Consider the following 21,943-nt stretch of genomic DNA (forward strand, 5'->3'; position numbering starts at 1 on the left):
AAGATCCAGGAGTCAGCACCAGAGGATGAGGATCGCCACCCATAGGGCTCCACTGTCATGGCTCCCGCTATTTTCAATGGTAAACCACTGCAAAATGGCTGCCTCACTACACAAACATGGCTGCCGTGCATTTAGCACACAAGCTACAGCAAAATGGTGGCCCCGCGCAGCACCACGAGGCTCCCAGGGACCCAAGATGGATCTCTAGGCCTTAGAAAACAGGACAGGCAGAAAGGGAGGCCCCTGGCAGGAGCCCCCACCAGGTACAGCCCCCCCCCCCCCACAGGGACCATCATAAGGGGGGTGCCTAACGGGAAGGAGGGGAGCCCTGGGATCCGACGGTCCCAATGAGAGGCCCACGTCTACACCAAAACCCTACTGGGGGGAGAGGGGAGACAGTTACCATACCAGGAACCAGGCGAGCACCTCTCCACACATAACCTCCTCTCCATTGAAATGGGGGGCTGTCAGCCAAGAGGAACGCTGTGACTCGGGCCCAGACCCGGTCGTATGTGACCTTGCAAGGCGTTTAACTCACAGATCAGCCCTTGTCCAGTGAGGCTATGTCACGCCCGACTTAGCGCGGAGTTGAGGTCTGCACTCGCTGGCTAGACTGGGGTGACCACTGGATCCAGATTATATAGTCCATCGCCCAGTCCGGCAGTTGATTGTAGATCTCACAGGAAAAAAACCAGGAGAATAAAAATCTATCCAAAAAGAAAAAAATGGCAGGACCAGAGATCCCAGCAAGGAACTGGGTCCTTACTCCTGACTAGGCAGAAAAAAACTAAGCACCTATAGCAGAGAGGGAGTATACCCCTGGGACTGCCCATAGGCGTAGCCAGACTTTTTTTCTGCCTAGTGTCCTACTCCTGTAGGAGGCAGTGGAACGCAATGGTTAAAATGATAAGGAGCTGTGTCTGTAAATGAACAAAAGGGAAATTACATTTTTGTTACAGAAGCAGCCTAAAACCTGACTTGTATCTTAGTGCTTAGTTCTTCACACAAGCAGGAAATTACATTTCTGTAGGCTTTCTGTACACCTACTGTGTATTGTGCATTGACTTTACAGAAAATTACAGCAGCTGCAGTTTGAAAATGAAACTTAATTTTTAATAACATTAAATTACAGTATGGCTCGTGTAGCAATTGTAAAGGGCTATATTTTTTCTATTTTACTTGCTATATTTTTTTCAATGAAAGTGGAGTTACCTTTTTAAGTATTAATAATATCAAGCATATAAATATTACTTAAGGTACAGATGTTTTTATTATGTCTAATTACAATATTGTTTACACCAGACAAAAAAATGACAGCTTTTGTAACTTCTGCCATAAGAAAGACATAACATAAAAGATACAAGGCTTTATACAGATCAGAGCAGCTAAAGTGCACCTGAAGTGCATGCGTGACAGCAGCCATTTTGTGGGTCAGATAAATGTGCCAGAGACTGCAGCCTATTATTGTGCTAAGCCCTTGTGGCATCATGAAAGCATGAACTTTGTATAGCTGCCAAAAAGTCACTAGCTCCTAGTGGATCACTAGCCAACGTATATCTACAAACAAAATGGCTTCACCGCTGACAAGTACTCTTTATTAGATCAAAATACTGTACATTGCAGATGTTTCTAAAAGTATATTTAAAATGCTCTTGGGGGACATTTAAAAATTTTCCCTTTCATAAATAATTGTTCGGTGAGGGCTATGTTACACGAGCATTTTCCATTAGCCACATAAACTTAGTAAGAAACCAATGCTTGACTTGGCGTCAACTGGCTGCAGATTTCTTTTTCCATTTTTGTCATACAGCACATCCATATCAGTATTTGCTACTCAGTCCTGCAAGTAATTCTAACTAAAAGTGCCTTCATGGAATCTCCTGTGTCAGCTAGGTGGAAAAATGAAGTTTAAATATGATGGTTTGAGGGGTCGTGATATCGGCAACTGCAAGTTCCTGTCCATCGACAAGGCCGAGCTCTAAAAGGAGGAAGAAGATATAAAATTTCAGGATAAGGCCACATTTTAATTGAGATATAGGTGTAAATTATCAGACATATGTCCCAAAATGATGAAAAAGTGGTCTGGTGCGCTAATAAATGTCACATTTATTAGTGCACCAGACCACTTTTTCATCATTATTTATTCCAATCGCATATTTGGATTCTTTGGTAGCAGCTTTTATTATATTCACCAACAGCGCACCTATTTTTATATGTCCCAAAATGCTATAGTCTAAACTAGTGGTCCTCAACCCTGGCCTACAGGGCCAACTAACAGGCCAGGTTTGCAAGATAACTGAAATACATCCCAGGTGATATCATTTGCTGCTCAGTGACTGCGGTACTCTAATCTGCATCTCCCCAAGGTAATACCTAAAATCTGGCCTGTTAGTGGGCCCCGTAGGCCAGGGTTGAGGACCATTGGTCTAAACAGCTAATGTCATGCAGAAACACCAAGGGGCATATTTATCAAGCAAATAAGCTGACATTCAGCAAACATCCTCTGCAGTTAAATATTTCAGGTCCATGTAAAAGCAGAAACACCGCGCACTGTATTAAGTAGAGATAAAACCACTTTAATTAGAAGATAGCACTTATAAAGAAGTGACCTGCTCTCAGGGCTATACCTAGTCGCTCTAAAGAGGAATGGTCAAGAAACCTGTCAGAATAGTGGAGGCTGTTTTAACATCAAGTTTACAATTTCAGACCCCCTTCTGCACCAGCTTGATGTAGCTTACATAGTTTTCCTTTTCGTTCTTTTATATTTGTCTTGTTGGCATGTCCTGATCAGTACACTTCATTGCAAATGCAATTTTTTTTTAAAAGGGTTTTAACTTCACTATCCAGTGCACTCTGTTTCTTCCTTTATTTTCACAAGTATACTTTGCCTTTGGCACACAGAGCTTGCAAGGATATTCAGAGCTGCCCTGGTACCAGTGAAGCGCAGTGCATTTGATATTTGATTCTGGGTCCATGTGTTTTAAATGGCAGTGATTTATTCTCCACCGGAAAAAGGTTTGGTGAAAGTCACATTCACTGCTTTATAAACAGACCCACTAAAATTTTGTCCACATATAGATGTATTTTCAGGGAATCTATAAAGTGTGCTTTTCACACGGGTTTATTTGCTAAAACTGGAGAGTGCAAAATCTGCTGTCAGCCAGAAAGAACAAAGCTAACAAGAATTGCTATGGATGCTAAACCGAGTGCAAGTGTCAGGAGAAACCTTTCATTTCTTTATATCCGGTAAGAGGCTACCCTGTTAACTTGGTGGAGGTATTACTGATTCACCCTGAGTTTTGGAGGTGTCATCAGAGGTTTCTTGGAAACGATTATCACATATATGCCCTTTTTATCTTTCACTCTGGTAAGAAGTACATTCAAGAGGTGGTGGGAAACTGTCATATCTTGCTGGAATCACTTCATCACCAGTTTAATTTGTCACTATTTCTACACTTTAATTCCCTTTGGAAAGAGATTGGAATCTGTTCAGCACTTGTTTTTGGACACTAATATTTTTATATTTGTTCAGCACTTGTATGGACACTGACCACTTTTTTGTTCAGCATTTGTATTCACTTGGTGGATAACATATTTATTGCTTTGTTTACATGTTAATGTTTATTATTGTTTATGTAAACACCAGAACACATTGTAGCGCACCAAATTAATTTCACAACAGTGTGCAAACTTAACAGATTTGTACCAGGCAATCACATTCCATCTAACATCCGGTAGTATGAATAATGAAAAACAATGGCTGATTGGCTGCTGCACATTTCTTTTGTATTTTGTATTTGCTTCATATAAGCTATGGGCTCGAATTACCCATGTCCGCGTTTTCCACCTGTGCTCCTAGAATACCCTTCTCTCTTTTTGAGAGGCTAGTTTATGGCATGCGGTCTCCATATCCCATATTAATAGATTCATATAGTTTCTGAAAATTCATGCTATATTCTCTGTTTTTTTATTGAACATGATAATAATTGCAACTTAGAATTGTATTCTATAGATCTAATATGGCTATGCTCTGAATTTCCCCTGAGGAAGAAATCAACATAGATTTTGAAACCATTGATCAGTTGTTTCACCATATGACACTGACCATATGCCTTAGACCTGAGCTAAACCTACAACAGTTTGGTATTGTGTTACATGTGTGTGTATATATATATATATATATATATATATATATATATATATATATATATATATATATATATATATACACACACAATTTTATCTTTATTCAATTACACTTTTTCTATCGCCATTTACTCCTCCTACTTCTTGACTGGCCATGTCCATTTAAATCCCCGTGGGAATCTTTCTCTTTTCTGTGTTTCTCATGCAAATTATGTGGGGAGGTGACTTAGGCTGTTATTAGCTGCACACACCTATCTGTTCTTTGCTTTATTAGATAAACCAGATTGTGCTTCTGTGGATGTAAAATGAGCACAGCAATCTGTCAGGTTTCTCCTATGGTTTGCTTTACAACTGAACTACAATGTTATGTCAACTGTTAGGATACATATATGAAGCGTTCAGGTCTGAAGCAGATAATAATTAACACGCCCCAAAACTAGCTTAACATTTATTGCGAGTAACAAGATTACCTAGTAAAGTCTTGCAAAGGTTGGGCCTCGTCCTTTCTTCTATAGATGCAACAGTCTGAAAAGAAAGAGAAAAGAAACAAAAAGGATAATGTCACCTTCCATAAAAAAGGACAAAAAGTCATTTTGTATTCCTGCTTTTCTCAACCAAAGATTGCTTAGGGGTTCCATGAGTAATGAGCAGTTTCTGCCTCTCTAATAAGTAAGCACTGACACCAACAATCGTTTTAGCTATCTGTAGGGGGAGCATTATTACCAATGACTAACAAACTAAGATGCCCCATCTCCATAAAGTAAACTTGTAAAATGAGGCCTTACTCCAACTACCAATGTAAGGGAGCATTTCATTGACCACCCATCAAAGAATTCCTTCCTGCTCTGACCATCACTGTAGAGAGTCCCTTTTTTTACTGAATGACAATCTAAAGGCATTATTTCACTAATCACAATGTGAGGAAATTCTAGACAGTTCATTGTCTGTATTTATATTCTGGGTATTTATTTTATTATTAGTTTTCACTATTATTAAAAGTAATTAAAAGTAATTTTAGAGCAGACCAGGGTATCAAATATGCTGGGTGAAATCACATTACATTTTATTCTTATATCTACAACTTACTGTTTAAAATAATATACTGTGTACTATGTGTAGATAAAGTAAATATTACCCGAGGTTCTCTCTGAAAGCGGATTTTCATTTCAAGGGTTCTTTCAATGTAAAGAGGTTTAGAAAGGCTGTTGTAATTTATCCCATTCCGTGTTTAGTGCACGGAGATCATGGAATACCGATTTCCAGTATCCTTGTTAGCAGTAAGATAACCCCCACCAGTACACAGAGCTAGCCTGCCTATACCCTGGGTAGCACAGTGCTGTGAAAAACAGGATTTTGTAATTACCCTAAAATCCATATCTCCGAGTTCTTGACGGACACAGCGCTCCATATTCAGAACCATAAAGTTATATCGATCCCTACAGGAGTAGGACACTAGGCAGAAAAAAGACTTTGTAGAGAAATGGTAGTAGCGCTGGAACAATCTAAAAAGGTCCCTAAGACTATGAATGTCCGCCACACTGTTAGTGTGGTTAATATCAGTCCTCACAGTCTCTAATCAAATAGTCCCATAGGTCTAATGGTGGATAAAATTACACATCAATCTCCTTTTCCCCAATCTTCAGTCACCATGAAGTACTCGTATATGGATAACGACAGTTCTTAGGTATATGATAGGGATACACCAAAACTTCGTGTTATCTGATAGGGTCACCACAGGTCCACCACCAAGTGCAAGGGGAAGTAAGAAGTGGCCACTCACCGGATGCACATGCTCACTTATTCTCATAAATGAGCTCACTTCGCATGTTAATAACACATCCCAATGTAGCCATAGGACAGGTCAGAAGTAAGCAAACGGTCTTTACACTCCAATGCAGTGGCACTCTTTTCACTGTTTCTCCCAAGTGTCATGGAAAACAAAAGAGATAGCTTCCCTAGTGCAATATGTCTGATAGCCTTTATTAAACAAAATGCTCATACATTGCACTCACTTGTAGTGTAGTAAAAACACGCTCATCACATAGTATAAAGCAGTATCAGGGCCTCCATTCCCACTTCAACATGACTCCACGTCAAATCAGGTAGTCCCGGAAGTCCTTCAACTGTTGTAATCCACAATAGGGTTCGTCGTCTGGCCACGCCCCTGGGCAAATGCCAAATCATCCACTTGTTGAATTTTGTAAAGGGGGCACCGACAACCAAGTGGTGGCCTTGAAAACCTGCGCCACTGACGCCTGATGATGAAATGCCCAAGAAACACTAAGCGCCCAAGTAGAGTGCACTGTTACAGGGAAAGTAGGAACCTGACCCTTGATGGAATAGGCCTGAGTTACCATCTGTCTGATCCATCTGGAAATGGTAGCAGAAGAAGCAAACAGCCCTTTTTTGGTCCATCCGTGTACACAAAAAGTTAGAGTCTGACCTCGGAAAAAACTCAGTGGCTGCTCGATACACTCGAAACGACCCAACCACATCTAGGGCATGAAATGCAAATTCCTTAGGATGAGTGGGCCTACCTGGGCCACAAAGAAGGCAACACAATGTTTTGATTCGAATGGAAGTCAGAGACCACTTTAGGTAGGAAGGATGGACGCGGATGAAAAACCACCTCATCTTTGTGGACCACCAAGTAGGGGGTACGACAAGATAACTCCGCCAGTTCAGACACCCTGGAAGCAGGGGCGATAGCCACCAATAAAGCCACCTTCTGAGACAGCATAAGCAGAGGAATCTCCTGGATATTTTCAAAGGGAGGTTTCTGGAGAACTGAGTACACCAGGTTCAAATCCAACGGTGGTAGAGATTGCACCGGCAGAGGTGTCGAGCCCCTTGAATGAAAGTAAGCACCAAGGAATGCGTGGCCAAGGGTCGCTGAAAGAAGACCGCCAAGGCAGACAACTGGCCCTTGATAGTGCTCAAGGCCAACTTCTGCTCAACACCACAAAATCTGAGCCACCGAAAAGGAACGAGGGTGAACATCGATCCACTCACACAATGAAATGTACGCTTTTCCATGTATGATGGTAAATATTTCTAGAGGTAGACCTCCCGACACTGCTGAAGGCTAGAGTCACCGACCCAGGCAAATCTCTATTCTTCAGCACCTGGCTTTTAAAAGCAAGGCCGTCAAAGCCAGCGATTGTAAAGCAGGATGGAAGATCAGCCCTTGAGACAGCAGGTCCTCCCTGAGAGGCAGTCAACAGGGATGTCGGCGACCAATTGCACTAGGTCGACGTACCAAGACCGGGGCCATCAAATTGACCTGAATTCCCTCTACATTGATCCTACGCAGAAGCTTCAGAGGAGGGAAAACGTAAATCAGACGAAACTGGCCTCATGGGGCCACCAGAGCATCTGTGGCATCTGCCAGAGGATCCTGTGACCTTGCCACAAACCTCTGTACCTTTCTGTCGAGCTGAGACACCAACAGGTCCACAACTCAACAAAGGCAGGGGGGAATCATGGCGCAAAAGTTTAGTCCAGTCAGTCAGTGTTTGCGAAACCTGGGCAATGGCCAGAACCGGACTCGGCGCCCAACCAGCAATAGTGAACATATTGTGGGCCACAGACTGCGTCTTTCTGTCAGCCGGATCTATGAAGGCCGGGGATTCCTCTCCCGGAATCAATGGTCGCCTTGTTTAACCTGGAGACAGAGGGTCCCCCACTGCTGGGACAGTCCACTTCTTTAGAAGTGACTCTTATAAGGAGTACCTCGCCGCAAAGCGTTTAGGAACCACAAAGGGACATTTTGGGCGCTCCCAGTTTTTGTAGACAAACTTGTCAAAATAGGAAACACTTTTGCCATGTGAGATGGCTTGTAAGTGCCAAAAGGGACAGCCACCTCCACAGCAACTTCAGCTGCATCCTCCCATCTTCAAAGTCTCCCCCACAGATGTAATCTGTGCGTCAACAAGCTCCTTCTCGTGCGCAGCCACAGCTGTGGAGGAATCATCTTAAGTAACAGATCAGGGAGCATGGCAAGCCCTGCAGGGTGGGCCACATCTGCGGCGGCAGAGCCAGATTCAGGATCTGATGAGACAGATGAGGCAGGGGAGGGTGGGAGGCGCTTTCTTCTAACCCGCCGCCAAAAGGCCACCTCCACCCGGGTAACAAAAAAGACTCCAGGACCGCTGTCAGTGCATCAATAGAGGGCTGGGACCAAGAGGGACTGGCTGCTTCCGAGAGGGGGGGTCAGGTGAGGAAACATGCTTCTGAGACTTCATACATTAAAAGTGGAACCCACCAGCAAAAAGCAAAAAGATCCCGGGAGGGAGATAGGTCCTTACTCCTGACTAGGCAGAGAAAAAAAAAAAAAGCTGAAGGTCAATAGCAGAGAGGGGGATGTATACCAGCTAGGACTGCCTAAAGGGGTAGCCAAGTCTTTTTCTGCCAAGTGTCCTACTCTTGTAGGGGCGATATAACCCTGTGGTTCTGACTATGGAGCGTGGTGTCCATCAATGAACGAAAGAGAAAAGCATTTGCCCCTTCTTGATTTTTTTTTTTTTATTTTTTACATATTTGTCACACTTAAATGATTCAAATTATCAAGTTTTAATATTACACAAAGAACCTGAGTAAATCCAAAATGCAGTTTTTAAATGATGATTTCATTTATTAAGAGAAAAAAGTTTGTTAAAAACCCTTGTCCAAATCAACAGTTTTCCATTGAAAGAAATGAGGAAAACGCACCCTGACACGGGTGGCTCCAGATTCTAGTCTCGGGAGGGGCACTGCCAGAAAATAAGGGGTTGCTTACAGAACTGTATTTAACGTATCATACAGTCCTAACCTTGTTTAAAACCGTGACACTGTGTGCAGTGCAATATAGAGCCATTGTGAGGCAGCATTTAAAAGGTGAGATGTTGTATATTTTAAACGTCTACTTTAATTGTGAGCCTTTTGCACTCCTTTGTACAGCAGAGCTCAGAGAGGAAGAATAAACAGCAAAGGAACTAAACAGGTGTGTTGTAGTGCAAGGAGCATACTGATAGGAGGAGAGAGCAGAGCAACAGAAAGATGAGCTCATCAGTGTGCTGCTTCTCCTTTTACTGTCCAATCCCAGGCTGCAGAGGGACAAGACCTGTAAGGCCGCCATCACATGGGCTTAGAGATGCAGAAAAGTCTCACATCAGGTTTTAACGCTTTCTTACAGTTGCAATTAATAATTCTGGAACATGAATACTTTTTATGTACAAAAAGAACAGTGGTCTCCTTTTCAATATGAGAGTCACATCATAAATTTTCCAAATATTGATAGGACATATTTCTCCTATTTCAGCTTTGTGGGTCCCTATTTATTCATGCCTGCAGTAAGCCCATTGTTGTGAGCCATGAATGTTAAAGTGGACATTCCTTCACATGCACAGAAACTGGCAGGCACAGTTCTCTCCCCTCACTCACGCAGAGCTGGAGCCTGTGTCACTGGTCGCTAGACGCCAGGCGATAGCAACCAGTGCAGCGGGCAGTAGAGGCCAGGCTAACGGCGCGGCATCAACAAGAGGGTCTTTCTTAGGCACCGCTGCTGGCCTGCTGCTGATTCTGAATGTGACAGAGAGACAGGGGAGTCCGTAAGATTTTTTTGCCCCATTGACCCCCGCCCCCCCCATCCCCCTACCCCCCGGATTCGCCCCTGCCCTGACACAGCCTACAGTGCCAACCGCTAAGCATCTGATCATTCACTGTTGGCCTAGGTTTACCATTTAAATTTGTATCATCCTTCTCTGCACAACTGCCAACTTCATAATGGCAAGAAAAACTGTATCATGGATATGGATTTTTTAGGCACCACAAAAAGTTACAAAATAAAATACATACATTGTATTGTACAATGATTCAACGTGAAGATTAAATCATCCATACATGATAAAAGATCACATAATAGTCATCAGGCTCATCAAACCACCTAAGGGGACATGCAGGGCCCCTAATGCGTGAATGCTATCCCAACGTGTTTCAACTTTCTTCGTCTTCTTCAGGGCTGGTTGAAATAAATTATTTCTAAAAAAAAATCCCTGTTTAGTAATGTTGAAAAATGAAGCTGCACTGACTGACTAATTTTTGTTATCCATAAAGGCAAGTGCTAATTCTCATTTTCTAGTAGTAGTAGTAGTAGATTTGAGCAGAAGTAAAATAGTTTTGTTTAATTTGTATAAGAGGATTGCATTTCATTTTTGAAATGAGTGGTCATTACCTTTGCTTTTTTCATGAAAAGGATTTTTTTTTTTTTTTTCATGAAGATGGTTTACTTTATTTAAACTTTGTGTATGTCATATATGCATGAGACAATTGGAGTACAAATATTCATTGCATGCAAAGTTGCTTTTATGTGAATATTCCTGTTGAGGAGCTCCATATCTTTCATCAGATTCTTAAAAAGATCCATGACTCAAAAGGTTTAAGAACCGCTATGGGCTTGCCTAGGGCTATAGAGAATCTACATGGATCCAGATGTATGCAGACTAATAAGATAGGTAGCAAATGACCTCCTACTACAATCTTCTTACCTGTAAATAAAGTGTCTTATTCTTCCCATCCAGTGTTGCTGTGATAGCAGGAGACCTCATTTGTCTGCAGAAAAACATTCATTCAAGAAAGAGTTATCAGAGATCAGTCACCTAAAATAAGTGGCAGATGCTTATAGCAAAATACAAACTTGCCATATGTGCAGGGGTGTCAGAGACGAGGGGGTTGGAAGTAGGCGAAGTGGGGTCAAGGGGGCGGTGGCTTTAGCTTTAAGGTCTTGACCACATTACCAGCACAACATGGAGCCTGGAGTTTTTTAGGCTGCTTTCATAATGAGCCATTGCAAAAACACAGTAAAAATGCATGTGACTCAAAAATCGCATCAAATATTTTTATTTTCTATTAGTTTCAATGGGGAAGTGCATTTTTTTGTTACCGCAGCAAACATGCACAAAAAATGCAGCATGCTGGACTTTTAAAAAGCAACTGACTGGTGTGAAGAGTTCGATAGGATTTAATGGTCATTCATTTTCTTTAGCTTTTGGTAAGGCAAAAACGGGAGAAAAACTGATTAGTGTGAAAGGGCCCTAAAGCTGAACTCCAACATAAGCAAATATTGTCTAAATACAAGAGGCATGTGTATTCTTAATTTTAATTTTATTGTTTTCTTCCTCCAGATCCATGCATTAATCCAATGTGAAACTTTACTTCTGTGGAGGAGCTTCTTGTAATAAAGTCTGATCACTGCTCCTATCTTGTGCAGGGTGATTAGTCTTGTGTATGTCCCCTCCTAAAGTTTTCTGCAGGTAGGGTGGGTGGGGCCTGCTGGATACTTTCCACAGTCAAACTCTCTGCCCAGGCTAAAAGCTAGGTATTCACGGATCCAAACTCGGCCAGTTCAGCAAGAACCAGGTGAATTTCGATCTGTGTGTAGCCTTTTCCGTTCAACAGAAGCCAATCGTTAGACCAGCTTCTGTCAAAGAAGACCACTTTAACAACTTGCCGACCGCCCCCTGTATATATAGTGTGGGGCGGCAACTTCTACAGGCAAAATCACGTACCTATGCGTGATCGCCTTATCCAGGTTTGCAGCGCGCACGCTGCCAGGATCCGCCTATCGTTGCCGACAGAGGCAGAACAACAATCTGCCTATGTAAACAAGGCAAACAGCTGTTCTGTGACAAGGGAAGATAGAGATCCTGAGCTTCTGCTAAGCAGGAACACGAATCTCTGACTTCCTACAGTACGAGCAGGGACACATTTAACCTTTTGATCGCCCCCGGTGTTAACCCCTTCCCTGCCAGTGTCATTAGTACAGCGACAGTGCATATTTTTTAGGACTAATCACTATATTGGTATCACTGCTCCTCAAAAAGTTTCACTCAGTGTCTGATTTGGCCGCTGCAATCCCAATATAAGTCGCTGATCGCTGCCATTGCTAGTATAAAAGCAAAAACAAATTCTATATATCCGATAGTTTGTAGACGCTATAACTTTTGGGCAAACCAATCAATATATGCTTTAGGGATTTTTTTTTTTACTTTTTTTTGGGTGTGTTTTATAGCAGAAAGTAAAAATTTTTTTAATTTTTTTTTAATTGCCGGGGTTTTTTGTTTATAGTGCAAACAATAAAAACCACAGAGGTGTTTAAATACCACCAAACGCAAGCACTATTTGGGGGGGAAAAAAAGACATCAATTTTATTTGTGTACAGTGTTTCACGACCGCGCAATTGTCTGTTAAAATATCGAGAAAAATGGCCTGGTCATGAAGGGGGGGGGGGGGTAAACCTTCTGGAGCTGAAGTGGTTAATGATTCAGCCTGATGTTCCTTTGAATAAGCTACTTACAATGAGGTATCATTAGTTAAATAATCCAAAACTTCTTGCAGTTTAGCAGAGGATGGAAACTCAATGTTCTGAGGGAGCAGACTACAAGCCGGGCAATTATCCTGTTCCAAAACATGGAAAACAAGTTTAAACAATAACCAAATCTGTGGGCTAATGGTAAAATCATTTTTACAAAAAGATTACATTGTACACATCAATAAAATCAATAAAAGTTTGCAAAGCATTAATGCAGTCTTATGCTGGTAACTCCATTAAAGAAGGATATTCAGTTCAACAAATTAAAAATGTGAATGTTTATTTATATCCAGCAAATATATCTGCACTTAAACCATTACTAAACCTAGGACCCTGTCTCACTGTACACAGAACATGGAAATACAATAGATTTAATAAATATAAGCTGCTAAATACCTTTTCTACTAAGCAGTTAGCAGAGCACTGGTTAAAGCTTGTAGGAGGTGTTTTCATTCTGCTCTGGCTGTCCTATGAGGCTGAATGACGCCAAACCCTCTCTCTGGACAGTGCTGATTGGCCCTGTGCTAATCACATTCACTCTCCCAAGAAAAAAAGAAATCCTCTAGCATTACACAGCTAATTGAGCATGTGCAGCTTGCCCCCAAGGCTCTGTTCTATCAGAAGATGGTTTGGGGACAGTGAAAGGGGAGGATCAGAGAAGACAGGCCTTTTTACACAATGCGGAGGATTAACCCCTTAGGTTCCCCAGTTAGTATAACAAGCATACTTTATGCAGACTGATTTTACTGTTGTGGGTTTACAAATACTTTAAACCTTACAGTACTGTGGTCCCATGTTATCTTTATGGTCCAGCTACACTGTTTTCTTGAAACTAAGCGTAGGGTGTGTTGGGAATGTGTGTTGGATGCTTAGGAATATTATGGGAGGCCATTACTCTGCAAGACAGTGAGATCTAAAGGCACACGTGGAGGCAGGGCCGCTGATAGGGGGGGACCACCAGCCCTCTTGTAGGGGGCCCTAGCACACAGGGGGGCCCACACAGAAAGGGGGATTAGTGATGGACAACAAATACAGAAATCTTCCTCCAGCACCTGACTCTGATCTGTCCCTCTCCCTGCTATCAGCTTTTATCTGTTGAGAAAGAGACAGTTGTCCCTCACTAATCCCCCTCCCTTGTGTGGCCCCCCCTCCCAGCACTTATCTCTGCTCAGGAGTTTATATGTAAATTGTAACTTTGTTTCTCTCTCTGTCTCTCTGATCACTGAGCTCCAACTTGCCCAGCCTGTATATTTTTTTCATTTCATCTTTTTTATTTAAAATATATATTTTTTTAGATTTAGCAGGAATTATGTGCGTTATGTTATATTTGTGTCTGCTAATAGTGATTTTGTTGTAATTTTAGCTAAATATATCTTTAATATTTTCTTGGGGGGGCCCTGCCAGGTAGTCTGTACGGGGCCCCACGATTTCTAACAGCAGCCCTGCGTGGAGAGACAAGTTCAAGGATAAGTTTACCTTAAAAAAAAAAAAAGTAATAATAAATGCACATTTTTTTTCATGTAATTCCACACATTTACTATTTTTTTTTTTTTTTTTAGAGGCATGGAAAGCATTGAACCAGTAATCAGCAGATCACTGGTGCCATCGTACAGGCAGGCAGTTTCACACTGACAGGAAAAATCAATAAACTACCACTGTGCTCAACACTGCTGTGGTAGTTCATTGAGAACTACAAGCCGACAGCCACAAAGGATGTCGGTACTTGTAGTGCATTCATTCACAGAACTCTGTGAATAAAGGACACGGCTGTATCGCAGAGCCACTGCAGGAGTGGGAAAATGTTACATGTTCCACCCTAAAGACATGTTCCCAAAGTTAAACTTATCCTTTAAGTAATAATGTCCTTCTTTTGCAGTTCTTTTTTATGTAATCGACAACAGGACTGCTTTTTTAAATTCTGACTGACTAACTTGGTCTGCCAATCTATTTATTTTTCCTAGAAAAAATGCAATGGACAGACACAAGTGGGAAAATTACCTAAAAGGCTATCAAAAAATTGACAATGCGACAAGATTAGTCATGCAGGAAATCACAGAACACTACGAAATACAGTTTTTTTTCAAAATTGTTTTTTTCTTTTTTTAACAAATCTATTAGCAAGGGTTAGTTGATAAATCATGATGATAATATAATAAAACTATTTGATTAGATGCTTTCCTACATGCATCTGTTGCTACTCTCTGGCAGCCTATAGTTCGGGTTTTAGATCAGAATACTTTTAAAAAAAAAAATCAATGCAAGGTCATGCCATCCTGCTAAAAATGTCCGGGAAAACATCACACCCGTGTTTGTACAAACCTTTCTTTCAGCTTCAAATGTATACGTGTATAATCCATCCACATCATTAAATACCAGATAGTTGCTTAAGGGCATATAAGCGCTGCAAGAAATCATAATGAAAAGAGTCAACACATGACATGCCATGGAACAACTCAGATTAAAAGCGTGACTTATAAACTCGATTACCTTGATGCTATTTTAAATACTTCAGTGGCGCAGGTCGCTAAAAGTGGAAAGAGATCATTGTCAAATTAAAGGCACTTGTATACATTAAAGAAGAAAGCAAGTCAACCGAGAACAGTGGCTACCATAATAATACAAACATGAATAAGGTGCTCACAGATACTTATAATTTCAAATCCCAACAATTAGCAAACACACCAAGCTATTATGTCTTAAAACCAATTACCCTACCAGTATAGGTTTGGGTTGTGGAAGGAAAATCAGAAAATCCATACAATTTCACAAACAGTTCAGAGTTTTACCTGCAATTACTGCGTTTGTAGACGCTACAGCTGGAATAATCCTTTTCACAACACCTACGAGTCAGAAAATAATAATGTCATACATGCTTATGCTGAAGAGCTCCATTTGATCTCATATGAGCTGTATAAAGTACACATTAAAGTTCAAATTACCACAAGGTTAAATTACACATCTTACTGCAGATCAGAACACTCCAGAGATCCCATTTTCAGATATTTAAAAGAGGTTGTAAACCCTCTCTTGGAACTTGTACATATAGGTAAGCCTTTAATAAGGCTTACCTATAGGTACTGTACATATCTCCTAAACATGCACCGTTTAGGAAATATTTACTTTTAATGCAGCCGATGACGTAATCGACGCATGCGCTCTGAAGGAACGGCCAACCGTGCCATTCCTTCAGAGCCCTGTGCCGTGAACGGTGGCTCCCGCACGTATGTAATAGCGCCTCCGGCCTATCAGATGGCCGGAGGACGCGAACCAGGACGGCCAAACATGTCGGCTGAGCGGGTGGCACTGCGGGGGCTTCGTTCTAAGGGAAGTATTTCATAATGAGCTAGAATGCGATGCATACTAGCTCATTATGCTTTTGCCTTACAGGGTTTTCTTTTTTTTCTCATTTTTTTGGGAAGGGTTTACTTCCTCATTAAAGTTTAACTCCAGCCTAAACCGTTATAAAAGTTTTGGATAGGTTTCCTCTCATTTCCAGTTCTGGTGACACAACAGCAAAAAAAATATATAGCATGGGGAAGATTAGAAACTATCAAATTTATTTTGCTGTGCATGTTCTTGTCGAAGATCTCCCTTTGCTTCCTTTCCCAGGGGTAATATTGAGATATTGAGGGAACAAGTTTAGGGGAATTCCCCCAAATTGGGACTCACCAATGAAAACCTGACAGGGGTTCAAAACCTTCCCTACGCAATCAAAATAAAAAAAGTTGACTGAAGTTATCATATAAATATGAAAAAAAAAAAAAAAAGTTTCAAGCAGAGTCTTCCAGCTATAGGATGCTTTCGTTTACCTTGAGTGAGTCTGTATGTCACTCCTCGGATGTTGAACTGAGAAGCACGCTCAAGAGATTTCTTAAATATCCACTGGATATGGTCAGGGTCATCTCCATCCAGCTGAACGCCCTCTAGAGAAAACAACAAGTAGTTTTATACAACAGCATACAGCCTTCTGCACAGCATAGAAGCCAGTTCTTCCATATTAGAGCAAAGGTAAACAAATGCTGTCTAAGACTGTTACTTGAATCTGTACCTCCTTTGTGATGTACCCCTTCCACCTACGTGAGCGGGACTGAACACACAACACACTCGGCAATAGGCCACTATGGTGAGGAGGTGGAACGCACAGCTGCTTCCGAGGTGGTTAGCGTGCGTTCCACCATGTAGCAACCAACAGCATGCGTAAACTTGGCCCCCCTCCGAGACCTGCAAACCGCCCAGGACTAATGGAAAGGTACTGTATTCACTACTTGAATGTACACTGGCAGGTGGTCTCCCCATCCCCCTCACACTCTCAGACAAACTTATACAGGTGGGATTGTTTAGTCTGATTTAGCACACATACACTTCTTCTCCTAAAAAGGTCAGCCTGTTACACATATATTGCTTTCTATATTGCTTTCTGTGTATTAAGCCCACTGTCCTTTTACACTATCTAAGCAGCAAGTTCATTGTACACGGGCTAGCTACTCTGGCTCACTGTACAGGTTTGGCAATTCTGATGCATTGATCTGGAACCCCCCTGCAGCATACACTTCTCCCATTTGTTTTGTGACAAGATGAATCCGGTTATGCATTCTGGATTGCACACCACCGATGCATTGATCTGGAAAACCCCCCTGTTGGATACACTTCTCCCATTTGGTTTTGTGACAAGATAAATCTGGATATATATCATAGATTGTATACCACCATCCCTGATCACAATACTCCATGGCTACACATTTTTCATGACTGCATGCATTTATTTACATTTAAAATGGAAGATCATAAATCTCCATGGCTGCATATGTTTCATGACTGCATTTATTTGCATCACAAAACTTAAGATCATAAATTTCCATGGCCACGCAATTTTCATGACGGCTTTTATTTGCATCAAACACCTAAGATCATTAATCCCTATGGCTACATATGTTTCATAACCGTATCTATCTGTATTCCGAAAGAAACTAGTAGCACCCTCTGCATCCTCTTCCATTTTTTTGTTGAACTACCACTTTAAACATCACTATACTGTTCTACCATTACAATATTATTTTATTGTTTTGTACCCTCTGACCAAAATCTCTCTAGGGGGAGGCACCCTCCACAATGCATGTGACTTCAACATTGCCCACTAATGATGTGGGCGGTCACCTCTTGCACACGTCCCACAGGAGGAGGGCCTGACCCCAATCTGTGTCTTGTTCCATATGTCATTGTATGGTATTTAAGTAAGTGCCTAGACATGCTTCTTTAGGCTCTGAGGAAGAGGCTAAGCCTCGAAATGCGTTAGCCTTCACGAATTCAAGGGACAACTCACCCTCGGATCCCTTTACTGAGGACTGCGTTCCTTATGTGATATGCTTTTTAACAAGAACTCATTTGTGTGTATTTTTAATCTTTCTACCTTTTAATAAATCATCCAAAGGATAATGCACTAGGCCTATGCGCCCATGTGTTTGTTGTTGTTTACAGTGTTTCCAGACTTCCCTGGTCATGTAAGGGGCAGCAAGGCCGTAGCATTCCTCCTGGGTTGTCGTGTCCACAGCACCAGTAACAGTGGAAAGACCCTAATAAGGTGGACTAGAGACTACACCACTCTGAGCGCAGGGAACAGGTGCTTTGCACCAAAAACTTTATGTATCCCTATGCAGGAGTCTCATGTAACAAAAACAAGTCACTGCTGTCCTCTTTCTTTGCAAATGATACCCCCAACCCCCATATACTTTTCTTACCTGTGCCCCCCCCTCCCACTGCTCCTTCACAACTGGCAAGAATAGTCAGCACTTCTAGGTATGGGGAAGCATGCGACCTGCTCCCCTGTGACAGTGAGTCTAGCAGCCAATCGCTAGGCCTGAGCACTGTCACACGACTGGGGGAGTGATGCCAACGCTCCCCCAGTTCGTCGACACGGCTGATTTCAGCATTGGCTGTAGAGGAGCAAGGAGCTGTGAGAGAGCATAAATAAGGGTTGCATTTCCAGTGACAACTCAAAATTTTGGATTTTCCCCACTCTCAGCTCTGTTATAATCATTGCCAGGACCGATCGAGGGGGTGATTCTTTCTAGCAGGGACAGAGACAGCAATAAGAACCCAACGGGGTCACTAAACCTTCCAAATGCATCGAACATTAAAAAATTATAAGTCGTATATACATAAGTTATGGAAACCTGAAAAGGAAATCGCTTTTCAGATCAGAAATGAGTTGCTACTAACTATCAAAGATTTCTGTTATACCTCCAAACGGTTGATCTTTTGGCCATTGTAAAATCCGGACATACTCTATACAGTGCTCTGGTAACCTGGGCATAGATGCAATCGTACACATGGGGAAGTTAATCTGAGAGAGAAAACAATACAAATACGTTACAGTAACAGGGCAGGAAAACACAGCCAAAGTTAATGGAATGACACTCAAACTTAACCCTTTAAAAAAAAAAAAATCAAGTTTTTACACAAAATATATATACTTAAAGCTGAATTCTGGGAAAGTGGCTAAATACTGAACATAAATACAAATATAGAAATTATTTTAGCAGATAAAGGGAGTACATTACTTGGCTTTCTCCTCCTATCAGCATGTTCCATCAGCACAGCCAGTTTGGCTGCCAATACTAGGCCTCCCTCTCCCAAACTCAGTACAAGAGAATACAAGAGACCAATATATATCAATACAATATCTGGTACTTGAGCCAGCTGAGTGGAATGATTAAGAGCACTTGCACACAGTAGTCTTGCATGAATATCAGATATTTCTTGCAGAAAAAACAAAGATGAGCTGTAAGGCACATGACGATACATGTACACGTCTAAAAATGATTTTAGCCTTGATTTTATTTTTTTTAAATCAAGTGTGGCATACAAGCCACAAATACTGACCAAAAACACCGTTTTTTTTGCTGATCTATACGCAACGCAAGTTTGTGTATGGGCCCTCTAAAAAAATTAAACTAAATTTTCATCTGAAAAAAATAAAGATATAGCCTGAATGCGTCAAAATGTAGCGGTTTTAGGCATCCTATTTGCAATAGGCCTTATAATACATAACAGACTGGTGTTTTCATTTTATTTGTTTTGATTTCAAGCTTAAAACAGGCCATACACTAGAAAGCAAGGTCTTCTTATGCACTTGCCGACCAGGCATTTTCTGGAACTTTTTGTTTACAAGTTTAAGGACCCCTTTCACACTTGTGTGACCTAAAAGACGCATCAAAGTCGGACCAAAGTAGTGCAGGGACTACTTTGAAGTCGTTGGAACTTGAAGTCGCACAGATATTAATAGTACTCATTTGAAATCATGGAGTAGGACTTGTCATGCGACTTTGCAGCCCCAAATCGCATGACAAGTTGCACAAGTGTGAAAGGGGCCTAAAGTAGTATTTTTTGCTAGAAAAAGACTTTGAACCCCCAAAAATTTTATATAGTTTTTTTTAGCAGAGATCCTAGAGAATAAAATGGTGATCGGTGCAATTTTTTACGTCGCACTGTATTTGCGCAGTGGTCCTTTAAACGCATTTTTTTTGGGAACATTTTTATTTTTTTTTACAGATTACTGGTTTAGAGTTACAGAGAAGGTCTTGCGCTAGAATGATTGCTGTCACTCTAATGATCGTGGCAATAGCTCACATGTGGTTTAAACATAGTTTACATATGCGGCCGCAAATTACGTATGCATTCGCTTCTGCACGCAAGCATGGAGAAATTGGGCGCTTTAAAAAAAATGTTTTCCCTTATTTTACTTCTTTTTTTTTTACACTATCCCTTTATTTTATTTATTTGTTTTATCACTTTTATTCCTATTACAAGGAATGTAAGCATACCCTTGTAATAGAAATAAGCATCTGGGGTCAAAAAGACCGGTGTTGTCACCTCTCCAGCTGCCTTTCAAAGTGAATCCTACTGTAAGACCACTTTTATCACACACCGAATCCCCACTGTAAATACCGATACCGGGGTTATGGCAGCTATTTAACATCAAAGTAATGATGTATATATACATATACTGTGGGCGGTTGGGCAAGAGGTTATTACACCAAACCTCCCCCTCCATTATAAACTGGTGTATGACCGTGGGGGGAAGAAAACTGAAATATACAATTACCATAGTCTGATCTTCTGCCCATAGTGCCAATGTCATAATCCTTCTGGTAAGATCCTGGGAACCTTGACGATTCCCAAATCTTGCGAGAAGTTGCCCAACACTGACTGTGCTGGAGTCTCATCTTGCAAGATTTAAGGTTAATTTACAGCAGATGTAGTGGGACTGCATTGGGTGACTATTTCAGCAAAATCCCAGCACATGACAAGGTAAAATGTCTCGTCTCCTCATGTGGGTGGTTCACACCACTGCCCCGTGGAGGTGTGCACTGAAAAGAAGTAGTGCATCCAGTTTTTTTTTTTGCCACATGGCAATGTGAGGCAATCCACTGCTGGCCAACGTTATTAAATATTTGTGTAACATTTCAATAATTTGTTTAAAAAAAAAAAAAAGAAGTCTGATGTGCTGGCATTGGTGGTCCGGCCAGACTGCACACCAGCCGCTGGTGTAAAATAAGTGTATAGTTTAACTTTTTTCCCTTTTGTTTGCACATTAATCGTATGATAATTTATAAAGGTGGTGGGGAACCTGAGATAATGAGAAAACAACGCTTTAAACGTCCACTCCAACTCCAAGAGCATTCATTGAGCTACTAATGGGGTCCAGTACAAAACAAAGATTGCAAAGCACAACAGCAGTGTGCAGTAACTTCTTTAATATGAAATGTAAAAGCAAAGTATTACACTCAAAAGAAACCTTCTACTTAAAGCATGTTCGGGGAATATTCTGGCTCGTGCTCTCAGCCTAAGGCTGAGGAAGCAGACAGCATCTCTAGCAGTGAATAGAGCACTCACGGTAAAAGTCATTATGTGGGTGGTGAAAAGATGAACAGGACAAAGGGTGTGGACTGAATGTTGGAGCCAACAACTCTACCTTACCGGATCTCAGTGTCAACTAATGGCTAAGAGCTGGAGCCAATTTATACCCCTGGCCTGCTTTGAGTACAGGGTTTCCATTGTAAATGTGATACGGTACTTTGTTTTTACTTTTTCATATTAAGGGAGTTGCTACATATTGCTGTTGTACTCTGCAGCCCTTGTTTATGTTTTGTAGTTCTATTACAGAGGTCTTAGAGCCGGTTCACACTGCCACGACCCCTAAGTCGCCTCATAAGGGGCGAATTAGCGCGACTTTGCAGGGATAGGGCTCCGCTCCTATCACACCTATATGTGTGTATGTGTATATATACACATATATGTGTGTGTGTATATATATACCCCTATACAGAAGTTCAGATGTCATGCCTGCCTCCAAAGACGCCCAAAAAATGTCCAATAAACGCCTACAACAAAAACGCCCAGGTGTAAAAGGAGCAGAGCCCTATCCCTGTGCTACAAATAATTCTAAGAAAA

The 21,943-nt window shown here is 41.5% G+C and overlaps 1 protein-coding gene across 1 annotated transcript in view; it reads right to left on the bottom strand.

Annotated features, from left to right (window-relative positions):
• Positions 1–1,243: 1,243 nt before the first annotated feature.
• Positions 1,244–21,943, bottom strand: part of UBA3 (ubiquitin like modifier activating enzyme 3) — a 71,454-nt gene continuing 50,754 nt past the window's right edge. The window contains exons 10-18 of the mRNA XM_082265575.1: positions 18,731–18,833; positions 16,303–16,416; positions 15,280–15,333; positions 14,981–15,017; positions 14,813–14,894; positions 12,479–12,579; positions 10,671–10,734; positions 4,617–4,671; positions 1,244–1,978 (exon numbers count right to left, since the gene is read on the bottom strand). Coding sequence (XP_082121701.1) covers positions 1,890–1,978; positions 4,617–4,671; positions 10,671–10,734; positions 12,479–12,579; positions 14,813–14,894; positions 14,981–15,017; positions 15,280–15,333; positions 16,303–16,416; positions 18,731–18,833 — 699 coding nt within the window. The 3' untranslated portion in view covers positions 1,244–1,889. The remainder of the gene's footprint in view (positions 1,979–4,616; positions 4,672–10,670; positions 10,735–12,478; positions 12,580–14,812; positions 14,895–14,980; positions 15,018–15,279; positions 15,334–16,302; positions 16,417–18,730; positions 18,834–21,943) is intronic.

Source organism: Pelophylax lessonae, assembly GCF_965119305.1.
Source record: "Pelophylax lessonae genome assembly, chromosome: 8".
Taxonomy (NCBI): domain Eukaryota; kingdom Metazoa; phylum Chordata; class Amphibia; order Anura; family Ranidae; genus Pelophylax; species Pelophylax lessonae.